Source organism: Chironomus tepperi, unplaced genomic scaffold, assembly GCF_022539635.2.
Source record: "Chironomus tepperi strain 1889 unplaced genomic scaffold, CSIRO-AGI_Ctep_v1 contig_445, whole genome shotgun sequence".
In the NCBI taxonomy this organism is placed as follows: Eukaryota; Metazoa; Arthropoda; class Insecta; order Diptera; family Chironomidae; genus Chironomus; species Chironomus tepperi.
Window position 1 is genome coordinate 193,219 of NW_027226567.1, and position 20,377 is coordinate 213,595.

General features: G+C 33.4%; 1 protein-coding gene across 1 annotated transcript in view; it reads right to left on the reverse strand.

Moving 5' to 3' along the window:
* LOC139098209 (zwei Ig domain protein zig-8-like) overlaps positions 1-20,377 on the reverse strand; it is an 80,689-nt gene that overhangs the window by 13,112 nt on the left and 47,200 nt on the right. The window contains exons 5-9 of the mRNA XM_070650339.1: positions 16,595-16,643; positions 16,485-16,529; positions 12,272-12,416; positions 12,009-12,113; positions 11,003-11,049 (exon numbers count right to left, since the gene is read on the reverse strand). Coding sequence (XP_070506440.1) covers positions 11,003-11,049; positions 12,009-12,113; positions 12,272-12,416; positions 16,485-16,529; positions 16,595-16,643 — 391 coding nt within the window. The remainder of the gene's footprint in view (positions 1-11,002; positions 11,050-12,008; positions 12,114-12,271; positions 12,417-16,484; positions 16,530-16,594; positions 16,644-20,377) is intronic.

A 20,377-nucleotide genomic window follows, 5' to 3' on the forward strand; every position in this document is an offset into this window, starting at 1 on the left:
TAAAGAATATTAGCTTCAACTAGTTCCATTTCAGTTCGAATTATTCGGAATTAATTTCGAATTTTTCGAAAATCAGAAAAAAAATCCAAAAAAACTAAGGTTCATTCAAAGTTGCAGACCTGCAGCCTTGGACGAACTATAAGATGCAGCTAAAAACTTCAAGCTTGCTCTTCTAAAATGCAGGATTCATTTGCAGACTAACAGTTCATAGCCGAATTCTAAAAAGCTCTAATATCCTTCACTAATCTTCCATTTGAAAGCCAAACTCCTCCCAAACTCAAATCCAAATATACAAGCATAAAACCGTAATTTTAAAACTACTATCCTAAAACCTTAAAGCCACATGATGAGAACAAGCAAGAAACTTCCTCATTACCCTCAAAAACTTTACAGACCAACATGTTATTCTCAATTATTCTTATTCCTTAATAAAATAATTATGCCAATAAACTATAAACTTTTCCATAGACAACATGCCAGGTACGATATTCTTCCCACAGTCAAAGCCTCCATTCGATCACAAATTAATCTCTTAAAAACATCTCAATCAGTTCCACAAAAACCTAAACTTTTTCGTCTCTCCAAAAACTTTTTACTTCTTTTTCTCATCGCATTAACTTGAGATTATTCTAATGAACTTTTACTGATGACTTTCTTTTTCATTTTCCATTCTATCTGGTTCATAGGGAATGACAGAAGAAAACTTTTATCTCATGTTCTATTTAATCCCTTTTTTTCCAAAACCGAAAGGTCAAAGAATGATTAAAGTACGGAGCAAGAGTAGCAAAAAAATGATAATGCATAAATGGGACCCTTGATAATTTACACATAAATACCTTAAGGGATAATTCATAGTGTCATTCTCGTTCTAATCTTTCATTTTTTTGGATACAAATAAGCGTTGGAATTGATGTTGTGTGGGAATGGATTTTTAGGGCGCTTTTTGGAACTGTGAGAGTATTTGTTCTTGGTTTGAGTCATTTGAAATTGATGATTATTGTTAAATTATTGTCAGTAACAGTTAGGGACATAGCTAGTTGATAGCTAGTGTTATAACATTCTCTGCTTTTAGTACCGCTCATAACCGATGATTGAAGATTAAACCCGCTGATTACTGATCTTTTCCACTTCAGACAAGGTAATTTGACATTTAATGTACGCATCCCGGCAGAATTTTTGGTCAAAAGCGTTGCATACCACGGGGAATGCACTAAGGTTTCCTGAAATCTCGGCCTCAACAATATCCAGAGGCAGAATTCAAGAAATGTCGGTCCAGGTATCGAGAACCTTTAGTTTGCCTCCACATATGATCAGATTTGAAGTCAACCACTAGTTCTCCCAATTCTACATACATCCATTTCATGGAATCTCCATGAAGAAATTCCATAAAATTAAAATAAATTTTTCATTCTCAATCCGATTATTTGAATAACAATACCATTCCTATATCCATCATTCCTCCAATGATGCCAGACATTTCCATAATCTCAAATCAATACTTTAATCCCTCAATCCTCCATTTAGTTAAATTTCACATGAGAACAAATACAGACAGACAATTGGATTATATTCCATCATACTTTTCTATTTAACAAAAATGGACACTGGACGAGACACAAAAAATAACACAAGAACTTTTTTAATCACAAATGGATGGATTATAGACGAGAAAAAGGAACAAAAAAAAAAGTCTTAATTAGAAAAATGATTTTCATCCTCCACGTGGCATCCCAAAATGTGCCCCTTAAGTAAAAACACACTTTTTGTGCTCAGACATTTAGTCACTCCAATAATTATCACCAAAATGGATGTAAAGCAATCAGAGTGGAAGTGGAAAGAACTTTAAACAAGTTTATTAAAGTAGATGATTTCATGTGAAATGTTCAGCAGTGGTTAAGGGAAGTTTCATTAGAAAACCCATACAATACTTGATGATTTTCCATCTGCATCCAACAGCATCCATTGTATTCAACCATTGGAATTTCTAGAGAATTTCATCAAAACAAATGCAATTGCATTTACATCAAAACTCACATCCACAGACCATAAGAAAGCTTTTCATCGTCTAAACAGATTTTTTCCTCAATTGAAATTCTTCCTTCATCTCATTTCCATAAAAAATCCATTCTTGGCTATCATTCCTGACATAGATAAGATTCATTAAATAGGGGATGCCCAGAACGATAATAATGTAACATAAATTTCCACTATAATCCCACATTCATTTCATTTAACAATGGCCAAAAAGGCAAAAAGCCTTCAATAATATCTATTCATTTGTATGGAGGCATCGAGTGGCATATGCCTTATCTGTTATCTGTTATTCTTGTTGTTTTGTTGTTCCAGGCTATAATGTCACCAAGTCTTATTAACAGTCACAACAAAACAGTATCTTGTGTTACATGAACATCCGTCGGATGAATGATAATAATCGTTTACCTGAGCTGCACATTAAGGGAAATGTTACTCTGTTTCCTCATGGGGATGTTCAGTGGTATTCAGTGCTGTATTGTTGCCTTTGAGCGGATTTTGGAATTTAAATTCTGTCAAAGGTATGGAAAGTCAAAGGCAGGTCTACTGGGACGTCCTCAGAAACCGTTTCGATGTCGCTGTCGGTGTACAGAACCCTTATATCCAAATAGACACCGAAAACACAACATGACTGCATGACTGTTAACACGGCAGCAAAAAAGCGACTTGACTACCAACCTATGCAGCTCGGGACTATTCAAAGACGACGGCAACATAGAGGGGATTAGTATCATTCCCCCTTAGCATCATTCCCCTTCCCATCAACATCAAGGAATTAGCAAAAGTATGCATGAAGATTTAGTTAAAATCTCACGCACATAAATACCCAGCTACGTGTCATAAGGATGGTCACATTAAGGTATAATAATTTTCACATACAACATTTATGTGTCAGGAAAACATATTTATCATTTATGCTTCAATATGTCTTATGCATGCCTTAATGAACTCATTATCATCTTTCTTCACAAGACTTGTGCTGTTTCTTTCAGTCGTAGCTGAAGATAAATGTAATATTAGATGAGAATGTAAAAAAAAGTGTGTGTATAGAAAATTTATGGAAATTCTTTCATATTCATTCTAATGTGAATATTTTTCTTCCTTTCCTTTTCGATTCCTTCCGTTCTTTCGACTTACTTTATATGCTGGATATTTTATTATTATTATACTGTTGTTGCCGCTTTTGTTTTTATTTTCTCTTGTTATACATAAACAATATGCTTGCTTTTCTTTTTTCGGGAGATGCTAGGTGGGGTTGTTGGTAAATGAGGTCTTATTTGTAGATAGTTGGGGAATCTGGAGCTGTGTGACTGTTCATACAAAAATGAATTTTGTAGGGTTCGTCGCAAACTGTCTCTAACAGGCAAAAAGACCGCTTTTAGGTACTGTACGGGTCATTCTGTACAATTCAAGTATGATCTTTGCCTGTTAGAGTACAGGCGTACGTACCAAACCAGTTGATGATCTACAAATTACAGCTCAAAAATGCAGGTCTGCGCATCTAAAACGCAGGAATGCAGCCCTGCGGCTCTTGACCAAACCATAGAATTTTGTGATCTACATCATTCAAGTTACGTCACTTACGAACAAACCGGATAGGAAAAAACGTTTCTTCGAAGAAGTTCTTCAAAAAGAACTTTCCCAGTCAGGAATTAAACAAGATATGAATGGAAATGAAGTTGTAACAAAATTGTTATACCTTTATGTATCTGATAACAATGACTATAGCACTGCTCATAATTAGAGTCATATGAAATTTCAATTTGTTACTTTTTTTATGATAACTGCTTTATTTATTTATCATTTCCACAAGAGCACTAAAGCTCGATTTTATTTCATGTTCACATACAGCATACAATAATGTAAAGCTTTTTATCTCCGGTATTAGGAGGAGATTTGAAGTTAATTCCATATTAAGTTTTCCAAGAAATGTAATCGAATTGTTCAAAGTAAGAAACTAAAATATATTAATGGAATTCTGGCTAAGCCTTTTACTTTCTCGTCAGCGATTCTATGTTGCTAGGTATTGTTATGTTTAGTTTGTGTCTATAAAAGTTATACTTGGAATTTTCGTGACTTTCAGAACGAGTTCAGCGTGAGTAATCTTAATTTACTCAACGAGTTGGTTGTTTTCTAAGAATTTATTTAAGGAATTATCTAAGTTTAAACTGTTTGCGGTATTAAACTCTATTCCGAGAAAGGTTTAAAATAGTAAAGAAATCAGCGTGAAATTGAAACAGATGAGTTCCTCTGTGGAGTAATTGGATGGTAATTGGCTAAAATTCGATGTTGATAATTCGAAGGTAGTTGGTTCGAATCCTACCATTTCTAAATTTCTGGGGTAACTGGAAAGGTAATTGGCTCAAATTTGGTGTGGTAACTCGAAAGGTATTCTGTTCAAATCCTGTCATTTCCAAATATTGTCATTTTTCAGAAGCAAACTGCTTAATGTTATGAGATCAAGGTAGAAATGGAGATTTGGGCAATGCTGGTAGTAATTAACGGACCCGGAATTTAAATGTAGTTTTGAAAAATCTAAACGAGAGCTGTAAGTTGCTCCAATTGACTGATTCATATAGCCTGAGTAACAATGAAGTTCCAAATTGTTAACAGAGAATCATCGTTGGCAGAACTGTGGGAGCCTGAACTTTAAAAACAGTGTTTCCACTATAGTCTAGACTACCAAAATGGGTGAGTCTCCGGGATCCAGTGGAGGAGTCTTGACAATGCAATCTTGTCAATTCTGCTATCCTCACCTACATCTGATTTAATACAATTTACTCACCTAGTTACTAAGCAGTTATAAGCCAAGATCCTCTCAAAGCCCACAGAAATAACATTTTCATTATTATAAAAATATTTAATCTGACTGAAAATCATCAACTCATTTCAAAGTCGTCAACAAATAAAATTATTTATTCTTCTCTTCAAACTCATTCCTTTGTCATCAATTTTGTCAACGTGCAAAATATTCCCATTGTCATCTTATTGTTCTGATTTTTTTTATTTATTTCAAGCACAACACTTTCTTATTGAAAGTGATTGACATTTTTATTTAATATATCAGAATCGAGTTATTGAAATGTCATGACTTTGCAGACCTACATAACCGTTTCATGCGAATTTTTTTTTTATGACAAAGTCATGAAGCGTAAATGCTTAAAAATTGAATGAGGATGAAGCAGACATTGACATAGAGAAAATAAAAAAAAATTGTTGTAAATTTTAGACACTCATCTGCTGAGAGTGAGAGAGGAAACATGCAACGCTTGTCAATTTTTTGAAGCTTTTGAACTTTAATTTATGTGAAAGTACAAGTTATGGAATGCATAATATTTCATGTATCTGCTGACCATGTACTAAAGTATTGTTGTATATGATCTTGACTATTCCAATTGTTCAAAAATCTCAATGGATGATTCTACACTCTCGCAGCTTGCAGGAATTTTGACGATTTTTCTGAATTTTACCTATGGAAAATTCCAGCAATCTCCTCAAAATTCCTGGCAATGTTGTGCAATTAAGGGCAATTCTGAGCTGTTCTTCCCACAAATTCTTAAACATGTGTTACTGAAGCTATTCATAGACACTCGTTACTGAGTCCAGAAGCGTATTTAGGAATTGAAGCTACGTATATGTCTGTATCATTCGGCTATCTGAATTGGCTCATAGTTGACAGGATTCCGAATGTCGATCTCAGCTGTACTCAAATTGGACTCCAAATTCTGAACGCAAAAAGGAGTCATGCCAACTCTGCATTTCAGTCTGAATTTAACACCACAATTTTAAAACATAACCTCAAAATTCATAACAATCCCTAAGACAACAACCCGAACTTTCCCCCACTGGGCATCAAAAAATTTAGAATAGCACAAGAAGAAATAACAAATAAGGAAGAAGAAGCTCAACGTCATCATAATATTTATGTAGCATACGTGTATGCTTTATTCCTCACATTCGCGCTCTTTTTTTGCTTCAGTTCATCTTTTCTTTTGAATTCACGTTCGCAACAGGAATGTTGCATTCATATACATAATGTACACAAAAAATATAAATAAAAATTGAATAAATGGAAGAAGAATGGTGGCGGTGGGAAAGAAGAAGTTAGTAACATAATGAAGACAAGCTTTATTCAATAATGTAAATGACATTTTACCCTTCAGAGAATATTTTTTTCAGGCTTTCGAACATTCGTTGTTTTCGTATGAGCTTCTTTTTGAGTGCTTGTTGTCATTATTATTGTTTGTTTGTGTGCCACAAGAGTCAAAAGCAAAATGATGCTTTACCCTTTCTACGACCAAAGCAACAACAACAACAAAAAATATATATAAAGGATTTCAAGTTCTATCCATTTCATTTTGTTATACACAATTTTTGTGCTTCTTGTTCTTCTTTATCAATGTTAGATGCCATAAAAACGTACGGCAAGTGCCATTATGAATATAGAGAAGAAAGACACGAAGAACTCACACGCACCATATGAGACTTTGTGCTTCTTTTTTTTCATTCTCTGTGGTTATTCAATACTTTCTCTACTCAAGACTGTGTGTTTTGCTCTCGTCTTTTTTTTTCATACTCTTTGCCTTTTTTTTCTTCCTTTTATTAGCACAAAAGAAGAAAAGTTGTTAGCGGAGTAACAAAGGAAGAGGATTTGAAGTTTGGAAAGTATTTAATGGAATTGTGTTCTAGCGCATGTAAAAAAAGGAGAAAAGAAGCAACCAAGTCGTTAATAGAATGTGGATGTGAAACTATAGCTTGGTATGGCTCTAGTCAAGCACTTTGCCTTGATGTAAATTATTAGGCAGCTTGGAAAATGAACTGGGCTAATCACTAAATAACCTGGTTTGATTCAAATGATTAACTATTGGACGAAATATCATCAATTAATTAATGGCAGCTGTCACAAGAGGCAGTATTCCATTAGATAAATTAGAATACAATAACCAGTAAAAGAGTTAGCTTCAGTTGACATCCAGAGGAGGTCACAGACCACAATTGATCTGTTCAGCAAGCGAATTGAGAAAGTAATAGTGTGATGCTAATAAGAGTAAGAAGTTCTTGATGATCTAGGTCAGAAACATGTCCTAATGACAATTATTCGATCATCTACGATCATTAAGGGACATCATTAGTATAAGATGCCCTCGTTCCATAAAGCATGATTAAATGCTCTCATTTACAAGTTAAGCCATCAGAATTAATTACAGACGTGAAAATGTCATGTCAATTTCGGTTTTTACATTGCTAAGCAGGTATTTAACAAGCATTAGTGAGCTATCGGGCCAGTTTCATGCAATATCTGAGTAAGGCCTTGGGTAACAATTGATCTTTTTATCCAGCAAATTAAATAAATAACCAAACTTTAGTTCTTTAATCTTATTTCTCTATAAATGTACAAAAGACATGACCTCGCCAAAAAAAGAGCTGCCAAAAAGCCTCTTCCTTAATAGAATTTCTAAGAATTCCATAAATTCACGCTAAAGCAGTAAAATGTAGTACAAAAAATTTATGCCACTCCATATTTCATTCAATATACTATTTATAGTTCCTATAAATTTTACAAGATGTTGCTGCGTTCCTTTGTATATCATCTATCTTATTGCTTCTACTTCTGTTTTATGCGCGAAATTGTTTAACTCATTCCTTTTACCACGCTAACAAAAGCACAGCATAATAATAACAAGGAGCAATATGTACAAAAAATGGGATAGAAGAAAATGAGGCAAATTGGAAGGAGAAATTCCTAGCTTGTAACGTTAAGATCTAAGCTGGAAAAATGAGAAGAAGAAAAAAAGCTTTTGTGGAAATTTTTTGTAATTTATGATTTTCATATCTCTATTTCATAAGTCATAAAATGTAGGTAAGGAAATAATTTCTGATAAAATTTATATTTTCTATTTTATACGGCATATCCACTATCATATAATGTAAGTTATGATCCAATTTACATAGATAAGCAACGATACATGAATTACCCCACTTCTTTTGCACTTAGTTACTACTTCTGAGGAAATTTAAGGATTTTAAAGTTTTTATCCTCTACAAATACCTTTTGATCCTACTATATTCACTCCACAAGTCTTGACTTCATACATATGGTATCAATGCATGAACTATTTCGACATTTTCAACATAGCATGTGTCTTGGAAATATTTCTTATCTTAATTGTATTGAGTGAATGAAGAAATATGGAGCTTGGAAAATGTAGACTGATATGATTTTTATATACATGAAGCAGGTAGCTAGTGGTTACTAGATACAGTTATCTTTAGACATGTAGAAAGGAAATTTATCAAAGATTAAGGTCTGGTCTTTGTTAGAAATTGACCGAGATTTGTAGAAATATATCTTAGAATTCTAACAGGCAAAGATCATCATTTCAAGGTACAAAAAGATCACTATGGTAGCTTAAAATGGTCTCCTTGCCTATTAGGGAACTGAAACTTAGAAGCTAATTTTAAAATTCTCAAAAATTTGTCCCGAGTAGGAATCGAACATGTGGGATTACAAAGGGTAAGTATCGCTCAGTACTTTACAAGTTCTAGTTGCACGCTCTATTTACTGAACTATTCGGGTTTCTGTTTCTTGAAATCATGACAGAATGTAATCTTAAACTATTAACTTGCTCTCAACTATTCCCAACAGTATGCTTAATTACTAAACCAATATAAGAACAAGTTTTATGCAAGCTTTAAGCTAAATTCAACTAAGATTTAAGCTTGTTTCTTAACCGTCTGTTAATTAGGATTCTCAAGACTGATTCTTCGAAGAATTAACTTGGATTCTCGGTATCGGCTCCCTTCCTAGTCTCAGTCACAGAACCTCGTCGAACAAATACTTCAAGAACCCCTAATGATTACAAGAGTATCTATGCTATTATCGTTGATGTGGCTTTATTTAGAAATCTTTAATATTTCTCTTTAACATAGAAACTTATTTGTATAGGCTTAAAGACTATGAAAATCTGAAACTCTGTGACAAATGAGACACAAACACTCAAAAATAAAGAAAGCTATATTTCTATGTAAACACTACATAACTCCTTAATTAAAATTCTCTCAACCCTAAACCACAAAGTACTCTATATAAACACCTTAACATATTCCATAAATTTATTCACCATTTTCTCACCTTTTCAAGTGCTTTTAACTAATATTTATTCAAGAATATATTTATGTGTATAAAAATAGCTTCTTCTTGTGCTTAAATAAACCTTTCACGTATCTTCAATTCTTCAAAGCTTATTTCTTTCTTCCTCATTCACTCAGACTTAAGTTATGGGTGATTTTATCAAAAGCACTTTCATCTATATCGTTCCTTAACACATCTATTCTTTATCCATTCTTCTCTCCACTCCTTTAAATGTGTTTACTTATAAAGTTTTTTTCATATAACGCACTAACATGAAGAGAAATTAGACAATCGTGGAGTCACGAGAGCTTGAATAAGTGGCGAAAGGAAAAGAGAATTTTCTTTCTTTTTTTCATTCATTTCTTCTTCTTAACTGCGACAAATTTATTGCCAGACATTTATAAAAAGGAAAAGAAATTGATGCGATTTTAGTAGAGATTTATGATTGTGGGTAGGAATATTAGAGGAGTGTGTGATGCCTAACATGAAATTTGTCTCTAGTTTCTGATAGATATTGTCTATAATGAGCTTTACAGAGCGTTGTCGCTGTGCATCAAATTGTGAATTGATTGTCAATGGATGATTTTGGGAAATGAAATGAATTTGTAAGTTTAATTTGGGCTGATTGACGTAGATTTGGTTTGAATCAAGTTTGAATAGATATAGTGGAATTTTTGGACTAACTATATTTACACTTGAATGGTCAAATTTCATTTTTTGTCACCAAATGAGATGGGATCAGCCGATTTTGGGGACTGTAAGTCTATCTGCTACTAATATGGTGATATAGCAATATCCTGACGACCATGCAAATTCGAACAGTGCAATGTGTTTTTTATATTACCACTAAGGTGCAAAGTTGTCATAACTACATCACGACTGATGATTTCGACTCATTTGTACGGCGGAAAATGCGGTTCGTCGGATTGTGTCGCTTGGGTGGATTATACTATTTGGAATATTTGCTCTAATTCTAACAGCTGTTGATTTTTTAGATCTGATGTTTCTCTACCTTAACTCTGATCAGTTACCAAATGATAGCAAAGATAGTTTAAGTATACTTGGTCACTTAGAAGCCATGCTGCGTCACTAGTCCGTACTATTGCCTTTAGTAACTGCTAGAATTGCCTAAAACTTTAATATTCTGTACAAGTAGTCTTGCCAAGATTCGAACCTGTTAGATTGTTCCATAAAATTGACAACTTGCCATGTATCTATGGTTTTATTGTCTGCACCATTGAGCCATTGCACCATTATTACCAATAGCTAAACATTGTAAACAACTTTCAAAATGCGCTCTCTAACCCATCCAAAAACAATTTCCAATTTATTTAACAACCCACTTTTTCGCCCTTCAAAAAGGATAACAGTAAAAAGCACTTTTCTTTGATATAAAAACGATGAAGTTGTTCAGCAATTTTCTTGGCAGCAGCAAAAATATTCGAACTATAAAAACTAATAAAAAAAACCTAAAAATTTCCTTTGTTGTTTGAAAACTTTTGGCGTCTCAAAACAAATTTTTATTCATAAAAGGAATAAAAAGCAAAATATGCATAAAGGAACGAGTTCCTCGAAGGAAAGAAAACAATTTTTTTTAATAAATAAATGAACTTTTTCAACAGCACAGTCAAATGGATGTTGATGTACTTATTGAAAAAGCGAAACATTAAACATAATGTTAGAGGAACTTTAAAAAGTAGTAAAGCATCCACTCAAAGCGAGGGAAAAAAACTTTTCCTTTTAGTGTTGTACATCAAAGGAGCTTTTAGTCTGAAGTTCAAGTCGAGTCTATGAATATTTATGATATAAAAAATATACATAAGGACTAATAATACTTACAGTGTAAAACATGAACCAAAATGCCAGCAGAGTTTGCGTGTGAAGGACTGTCGACGAGAGAGAGAGCAAAAAAAAAGGAAGTGAATAAAAAATATTTGAAAAGGGTTAAAATTAAATTTATGAGAGAATTTATTTAGGCATGTGTGTGTGGGTGGTGGTACACAACACAAATATTTTCATTACAGACAACAAAAAAAAACGATGAAATTGGTGAGTTAGTGATGCTTGGTCAGTTAATGCGCATTTTATATCAATGACAAAAGAGTAAGTTTTGATTCTTTTCAAATTCTTTTCAAATAATGTTGTTCAAGGGTACTGCCATAGGAGTTTTTGAGGTTGAATTAGGGGGTTTTCTTAAATTTCTCAAATTTAGTGGGAATCATGGAGGAAATTGCTGTTAATAGCAATCCTATCTGGCAGAGAGCATGCTTTTATGATACAAAGAGACTATTACGTCACCTAAAAGCGGCCTCTTGCCAGTTAGAGCAAGTAGATTGAAATGGCTCAGTGGCGGAATGGTTAAGTACTTCGGTACCTAATTATTGCAAAACCGACCAACAATCATGAGTTCGAGACTCAGTTGGAGAAATTTCTTGTCCTTTTTCGGATCGTCTGAAGTAGAAATGCGTCTTACAGAGGGTTACAGGCAGTAATGTTGTCAAAAAAGTGGGTTTGATCCCGCTATAAGCTGTATGCAGAACTCGATGTCGACTCAAATCTTATATGAAGTCTAGTCGAGTCAAGACCACTTTTCCATAAGAAATCTGAGTCGACTTCTAGCTCTGATTGTAACTTTAGGATTTAACAGGTGATCTGGCGATTCCCCGACTCGTTAAACTATCAACAGCCTAAAAATGGATATAACGGACAGCTTAGACAGCTATAGATACTGCAAGCAAACAGCCCGACAACTAAACCCCCAAAAAACTCTTTTCTCATTAAATAAATTACGCTTAAAAAAGATATAATTCATCATTTATATAATTTTGACCATAAAATCCCTTACCTGCACATGTACTTCCCAGAATCACTGGGCTTCGCATGCTGAATAAGTAAATATGAAGTTGTTATCTCACTCTTTTCAGTTATAACACTAACACCACCACGTGGACTGTATCATTAATATGTGTTGGGTGATTTTTTTGTGTTAAATGATGAACAGCATGTAAAGGAAGATGTGAGAAAATAATTAATTAAGTCCAAAAAAAAAAATAGTCATCATCAACAGAGCAAAATGAAATAAAATTTATTTTTCATCTTGACTCTTACCTATCGTAATTTATTTCATATCCATTATGTGTCCATTGTATATACGAGGGCGGCTCATTTAATCCCTGCACTATACACGTGAGGTTTATTGTTGATGTCGTATCAATATACATCTCCGGTTGACCTAGGATCAATGTCGTCGGTTCTGTAAAGAATGCAAATATATATAAAAAAAATTAGTTTTTATTCTCCATTACAATGATCATCATCATTCTCAGCAGAAACAAACATATCGAAATGACCGAGTGTTGGAAATGGATTAGTAAATAGATGGAAAGATTGAGAATATGGGGAGGAAATGTGCTATAAAAAAATAAAATAGCAAATGCAATAATTCGCAAATCAATGGAATGAAAGAGAATAAAACAAATTCAGCATGAGATGAGGACGAGAAAGTAAACAGCAAAGCAAAAATTGAAAGGAGACATGATTAATAAATGTCAATATGGGAAGTGTTAGGAAAATGAGCAATCGAATCATGTGATTGTGATTCATATGATTTAGGGTCAAACTTATAATTTAGAAAGTTAGTCCAAATTTGTCTTTGCTAAAGAGGTAGGAAAAAAGCTGCAGTGACGTAGTGGCTAGTGCGTCGGCCTCCTGACCCTAACGGCCTGGGTTCGATCCCAGAGAAAGTATAGTCGGATTTGGGAGCTTTTCCGTTGTTTCTACTCACATCAACTCGGTTTGTATATTCGCGAAACACAAATTGTGTCTAGTTCCAGACATTGCACTGGTATACCCAATACATACACTGGGCCATGTAACTGCAGAATTGGATAAAAACAAAAATCACTTCTGGATGTCATCACATCAAACAATTAAATGAATAGAAAATAGGCAAAATCATCAAATAAACCTAATCTCAAGATTTGATTTGAGTCTTTCCACTCCATTCACAAAATTGAGTGCGAATTCGACGAAAAGCGGCACATTAAACAAACCAAGGATTGGAAAATTTATATGTCATGGAAACTGTGCCATAAGAAACAACAAATCTTTTCTGTTGAAATATTAAGATTTATCAATGTGAAATATTTGCAGCGATTCATCACAATGTAGCTGGAGTCAATAATGGATCTGAATTGAGAAAAAATCAAAATAAATAGAACAAATAAGTGAAAATCCCACAAAAGCTTTAACTGGATAATCAATTCAAAAGCAATAAGTTATAAAGTTTATGCCAATTTTATCCATCAGCATCGAGTAAGAAACAGCTCATCACGCTAATACCACTTTAACCCTCATTTCTCGGTAAGTATCGCTAACCTTTTGAATAAAGAATTATTAAACCATACCGCAAGGGATAAGACATTAAGTTTATCACATGCTAGTAATTTTACACAAAATTTCATTAATAAATTCATTGTCAATTTAATTGAAATTTAATTGAATGATTAGATTAATATGGGGAGGATCATTAAATTAATCGATTGGAAAGATATGATATGAAAATTTATTGGATTTAGTTATCATATTACTAATCGAGCTTGATAACTATTCGAAATCATTTAATAAAATATTAATGGTCTTGTGCATAAAAAGAGATATTCAGACATAATTGTGTTAATGTTATAGGAAAATTTACATTTAAAGTCTCATAAAGTCATGATTATGATTATGGGCATGCTTTGTCAGCGTGATCATACAATTTTTACATCTTGTTTGACTGAATAAAGTTTATCTGGTTGAGTTTTTTGGGAATATGTTAATTATCGTTTTGGGGATTGAATTTGAAGTTTATGGAAACAGTAATCAGCGTTTGAAGTCAACTTGAGCTTTATATGGAATTGACTAGACTAAATTGGACTTTTTCAAACAAAATTCGAGCTTATATCGAATTGTGTGACTGAAGTCCACAAGCATGAAATGTTCGTTTGTTCTGAAACTTTCCAGACATGTTCACATTGTCATATTAAGCTCTAGTTGCAAATTAACATGAAATTGTAAAAGTATAGTCTATGTAAATCTATCTAACAAAGGTTTAAATTTAGAATTGCAGTTGTTAAAAGTTGTTGCTTTGTTGGACATCAGTAATATGTCGGCAAATGACAATTGGCCAACCCTACGGCTAATCCAAATGGACTGAATGACATAGCTCGTCATAACGACATAATACCGACATACCCCGAAGCATAAATCGGTAAATCGATCAAAAATCTAAGCCTAAGACGACGTGGCTCTGACCACGTGCTAGATTTGGATTAATTCCTGAGCCATACCAGAGACACACCTGTCGGTTGTCAAATTTTCGATCAAGATTCAAGTGCTAATCAGGAAATCCTAATGGATTTTGAATCAATTTTCAAATTTTAACCAATCCCTTATCTAGATCCAGTGCTCAATGTTGAGCTGAGTTTTGTATTGAGTCGAGTCGACTTTTTCATACAAAATCTTAACCAACTTCGAACTTTGTCTAAATCTTAGAAAGATACTTGCTCAAAATCCAAGGCTAAATTTGTTAGCTAAGTTTGTCAGCGAAACCAACCTTATTCCCACTCCCTGACAACACCTGATTATATATTTCATAAACTCCAAAATAACCACCAACTAGATTTCATTAAGATAACAAAAACTTTCATCAAACTGTATCAAGATAATCTCATATCATATTTTTTCCAAGAATAAAACTCGAAAAGTATGCCACGCCACGTATTTTCAAAGTTTGCTAAAGCACCAAACAAGCACAAGCAGGAACACAAAGTAAAACAACTAAAATTATATTTCCTCCTTAATTTCCGAACAATATTTGTGCATGTATGTCTTAGCGAAGGCTTTCCAACCCTTGATCTGAATTGAATATAAAAGTAGTCGCAAAAAAAAGTGTAAAGCATAGCAAGAAACAGCAAAGAGCCTTAACATTTTGAGAGGAAAGTTCTTTTTTATTATTATTATCACGTTATCGATAAAGCGATAAAAAACTATTTATGAAATTACAATGTTTGCCCCAGAAAAAAAGTTGCTGTTTCCTTTTTTCTTTCCTGCTGCTCAATATTCATTGGAAATGTGTATCTCATATGAACGGAACATGTTTTGTTACGGAATGGTGGATTGAATGATAAATAATTTCTCAAAAAAGCTCTTTAACGGTGTGTTAATTTTTTTACGTGCAGCAGTTCCAATTCACAAAAAAACAGAAATTATGGGCATGGAAAGGTACACAAAAAAAATAAAAGAGAATTGGCAAAAAGGCTTAAAGCAAATAAATTTGAACTGAGAGGGGATTATGGGATTACAAGTCTTTACGACATTTCTTCATTCTAACATTCAATAATCTTCTATACTTAGAAGTGAGTGTAGAAATTGCATCGTTGTCGTTTTCTCAAAGCATTTATGCTGCTTTTTTATGGGTGACTTATTTTTTCGATGGGTCATAAAAATATTAATTTTATTATGCAGACAATGTGGGGGACATTTTGATTTCTGTGATGTGATTCATGGCTGTTGGAAATAGGTAAGAGATAGCTGGTGATTGGACCAGCTTCAGGCGACGACATGAGTCAGACCACGGATCACAATTGACCTGTTTATCCAGCAAAGTAAATAATCAATCAAAAAATGTAACTAGCACGATTGTTTATTGTACTGTTTAGTGTGTGAAGCTATAGTCCATATCAAAAGCGTAGCCAGGAAGGTTTGGAGTAAATCCTTCACTTCTCTCTTCATGTATCAGGAGTGAATCCAGAATGGGGTATAATATGCAAATATTTAGCGGTTGTTTCGGATTTTTGTCTCAGAAAAAACTAGAAAATTGAAGAATTTGGTCCAAAACAGGCAGGAAGAGAAAGGGATTTGACCAGAAACCTCCACTCTCCACGCCCTGTACTCACTTGAAAATGCCTTTACTCAAAGTGTCTCAATCGAAAAATCCACCTAATAGTTCTGAGGCTCTGACTTGTTGGATTCGTATTCGATTAATCAACTTGTCTTACCAAGGCGTAGCCCCCAAGATGGGGGTAAGGGGATTTTGAGAATTTTCATTTGGATTGACCCTCAAAATCCCTCATTGAATGCGACCCTGTTGTACAATTTAGATATTCTAAATACTCTCAATCGCAAATGTGACAAATTGCCATAAATCCACAAATCTCTTAAAAAATCCTTGCTTTGAAGTAGAATAAAAAAAAGTATGAATATTCCCTACAGCAGTACACATAAAAAAAGGAATAACATAAAAGGAAATAAAATTTAAATAATTTACTACTATACATACCGACAACAGTAAGCATCACAGAATAGCCAACGGGTGGAACAGTGCCTGCAAAAAAAAATGAAAGAAGATTAATATGCTTGAATTAGTCCGAAATAAATCCATGGACATACTTATTTGACATTCATAGATATCACTGTCTTTCTTTTGTGGATATAAAATCTGTAGATATTTTTGATGTAGATGTCCGATCCATACAAACGATGTAAGATTAGCGGAGAATTAGAATAAAAAATGAGACATAAATGAGTAAAGCAATCTTTGTGTGCTCATGTCTGATTATAAAACATGAATATATTAAAATTCTATGAGTGATGGAACCAGGATATTGAGAGAATAATAAATTTTTGAGTGTGTGATGATGAAGGTCGTGTCAAGCAGTCTGACAAACTATAAGAACAATGAGAGAGGCTTAACACATTCCATTAATTATTAATTATTGTGACTATGAGATTAAAACTGAAGAACTCGACTTTGTGCTGAATAAATCTCAGTGAAATTATTTTTGAGAAAATTGAGTTCTGTCTGGAGCATCAAGTTTTAATTTTGGAACAATAAAATGTAGTAGCAAGTTTTTGCTGATTTTGTTTTAGTTGCTTATTGATTTATGTATGAGAAAATTGAAGATTTCTTGTGAAACTTTCTCATTTTAAATCGTATGTGGCGCAGCAGTCATAAATGATGTCAACTTGAGCAGCACAATGCAGTGAATCGCATTTCAAGCCTTAAAAATCATCCTTCAAGTTTCGATCAAGGTCATTGATATGGCGACGTACTGGTCCCCAGCTTAGCTCTAGCAAACACGCTCCAAGATCCGTAGGCCTGTATTTCGATTTCAGATATCAAGTCCTGCAGTTTTCGGACATGCCTCGTAGTCTGCAAGCCAACAATTTCGTACCAATCCTAGAAAAAGTCATAAACTCGCATTTTCCAACAGACCTAACTTACGAAACCCCTTTAAAAGCATTTCAATATTTGTATTTCAGCATATAATTTATTTATAGAAATTCTTTGAAACCTCAATAGCATGTAAAGTTCATTGTATCTGATATGGTTCAAAATTGAGTATTAGATCAAAAGGAACTGAAATTTGACTCTACTGTCAATTTTAAAATGGAATTTCCTATGCCTCGACTTCCATGTATCCAATATTGAATATTGTCCATACGGTTGATCTCAACGATATCAAAAACTAGTAGAATTAACAACATTTAATTTAATTAGACCATAAACTAAGTTTAAATCCCGGATGTAGCTAAATTTAAAGCTATTATAAATTTAATTTCCAGCACTTAAATTTAAACATCCAACCATTCTATCCAGGAACACAATCAGCATTTAACAAAAGTCATGTTTTTGATGAAACTTCATTTATGAAACAAGAATTTCTCATTCTCTGTATGCTTACACAGCGCATCAGCAATCAGATCTTGTGACATTCCAAACAACATTTGTGATGGAAAAGAACAATGGAAAAGTTTAAACTAGTGTCATCCTTATTGCACACATTTTTTTTTCCTCTTTTTATCAATGTACAATCTTTCATTTTCTGTGTGTTATCTTTATCAAAAACAGACAGGTTGACAGAGTTTGCATAACTTCAAAAAAGTGTATGTATGTATGCATAATATAGACATCAAAAGTTTGTCTCATACATTATATCATGTGGATTGTTGGGGTTACAAGAGCGGGAATTGCAGGTTGTTGACATTTTTAGGAAGAATAATCTAGTCATAGGTGCTCTTTTATGGAGAATGATGAAGGAACAGGTGCTTAAGAAGGTCAATAACCAGAAATTTCATTCTAAGCAGGTTTCAGGTCAGTATGACTGATGATTCAATGCATTCAGGGAAATCAGCCTCATGTCAGAGTTACATTGTCCTTGGGCAACACCTGGGCAACGTCTGCCTTTTTGGGATTGTTCCTAACTTGAACAGACCTTTGTAAACATAAAAATGGTAGCTAATGCCGTGCAACTACATGACAAAGCGAGTAACAGGGCACTCAAGTATTCAAACTCACCCATGCTGAAGAACAGAGCTTAAATCCCATTAGTCGTGAACTTTCAATCCAATACCTTCCAAAAAATTACACAACTCACCCTGATTTTCAATTTATTCGTTCTCATTTTAAATCCAACTTGCAAGAATTCTCGAGACCAAAATACCCCTAATAGCACACATTCTAAAAAGGCACGAGAAAAATCCCATTTATTTTCATGATATTATAAAAGAGGAACGATTACTCGACACGAGCAGCTGAGGGTACGGAGAAAAAAAAATATATATATTTTGAAATAATTTAATTTCAAAAGTCTCATCATGAAAAGTTATCTTCTGGTTCTCAACTACACAAGCTCTCACTATGCATGCATGCACCAATTCTCTGCACATGTTTATAGCTTATTTGCACTGTAACTATGTGTCTTAGTTATTATATATATAAGCACCATCATATCGTGGCTTAGAATCATCATATTGCCATGCATATAAACTTGTCCATCAAAGATAATAAAGGAGATACTGAATTTATTATAGTCATAAAGCAACTAAAACAAAAAATTGTACATCCATAATACATTTATGCTCGTGAGAGCTTTAAGCTAACACAACTTTTTCACATATATCATGGCTTATTTTGTGTAATGCGAATACAAATTATGTTACAAAAACCAACAACGGTTGTATCGAATTGGAGGGTACAATGAAGGAAAAATAAAAGCGGATGAATGAAAAGTATTTTTTAGCGGAAATGTTTTAAGGAAGTGAGTTGCAATTTAGAGCGAAATGTCGGGGGCTATTAAGAATGATATATTTTACATGGAATTGGATTTTATCTTTTTTTTTATTTATTTATCTCTGGTTTTTTAAGGTGAAAGCACTTTAAATGGCGGGACAACATTAAGACTGGAGATTCATGTTGAAAGTATGCTAAGTAAGGGAGATTGTTTGGACTTTTCACTGTCTATAAATCTTTTGAAACTGAGTAAAATGCCGTAAAGAGGGGAAAATTGTGCAATAAATGAATCAAAAGCTTTCAAATCTAAGCAAAAACATTCAAAACTGAACAAAAACATTCAAAATTGAACTAAAACATTCAAAATGAACAAAAACATTCAAAATTTATCAAAAACATTCAAAACTGATCAAATACATTCAAAACTGAGCACAAACATCCAAAATTTGAGCAAAAACATCCTAAACAGAGCAAAAACGCCCAAAAAATGTTCAAAAACATTCATTTTTATCGCAAAAACATCTGATTCAACCAAAAACATTCAAATTTGAGCAAAAACACCCAAAACTTAGTCAACATAGTCAAAACTCATCAAATCTGCACAAAACAAAGCAAAACTTTCTGAAACTAAGCAAAATCTTTAAGTTTCTTTAAAATTACCCAACAATTTAAGCAAAAAAGCGCTCCATAACCACCAAAACTGTCACATCACCTCCACCACAACCAACCTGCCATTTATCCTTTTCATATTCGCATACACTTGTTTTGAAAATTCTGTGGTACAACTTTTTGCTCCGTATCATTAAAGAAGGAAGTGTAATTTTCAAAAAAAAGGGATCAACATATACCATAAATACAGGATTTCATGACGATGATTGTAATAATTTTGTTTTACAGTAAAAAAGGAAGCAAATTTGAGGGTAGAGAGAGAAAATTTAATAATATTCCATGTACCGTCTTTAAAGTCATATTTTGTGGCGAATGATGGGGAAACAGGAAAAAGAAAAGTCATGTAAATGTTTTTTTCATGATAATAAGAGAGAATAAAATAACTTTCTTCTGTACTTTTTACACATTTTACAATCATAATCATCATCAATATCTTGACATTCGCATGTGTATGTAGGCATAATCTTATTTAAAATGCGAAAATTTGCTGC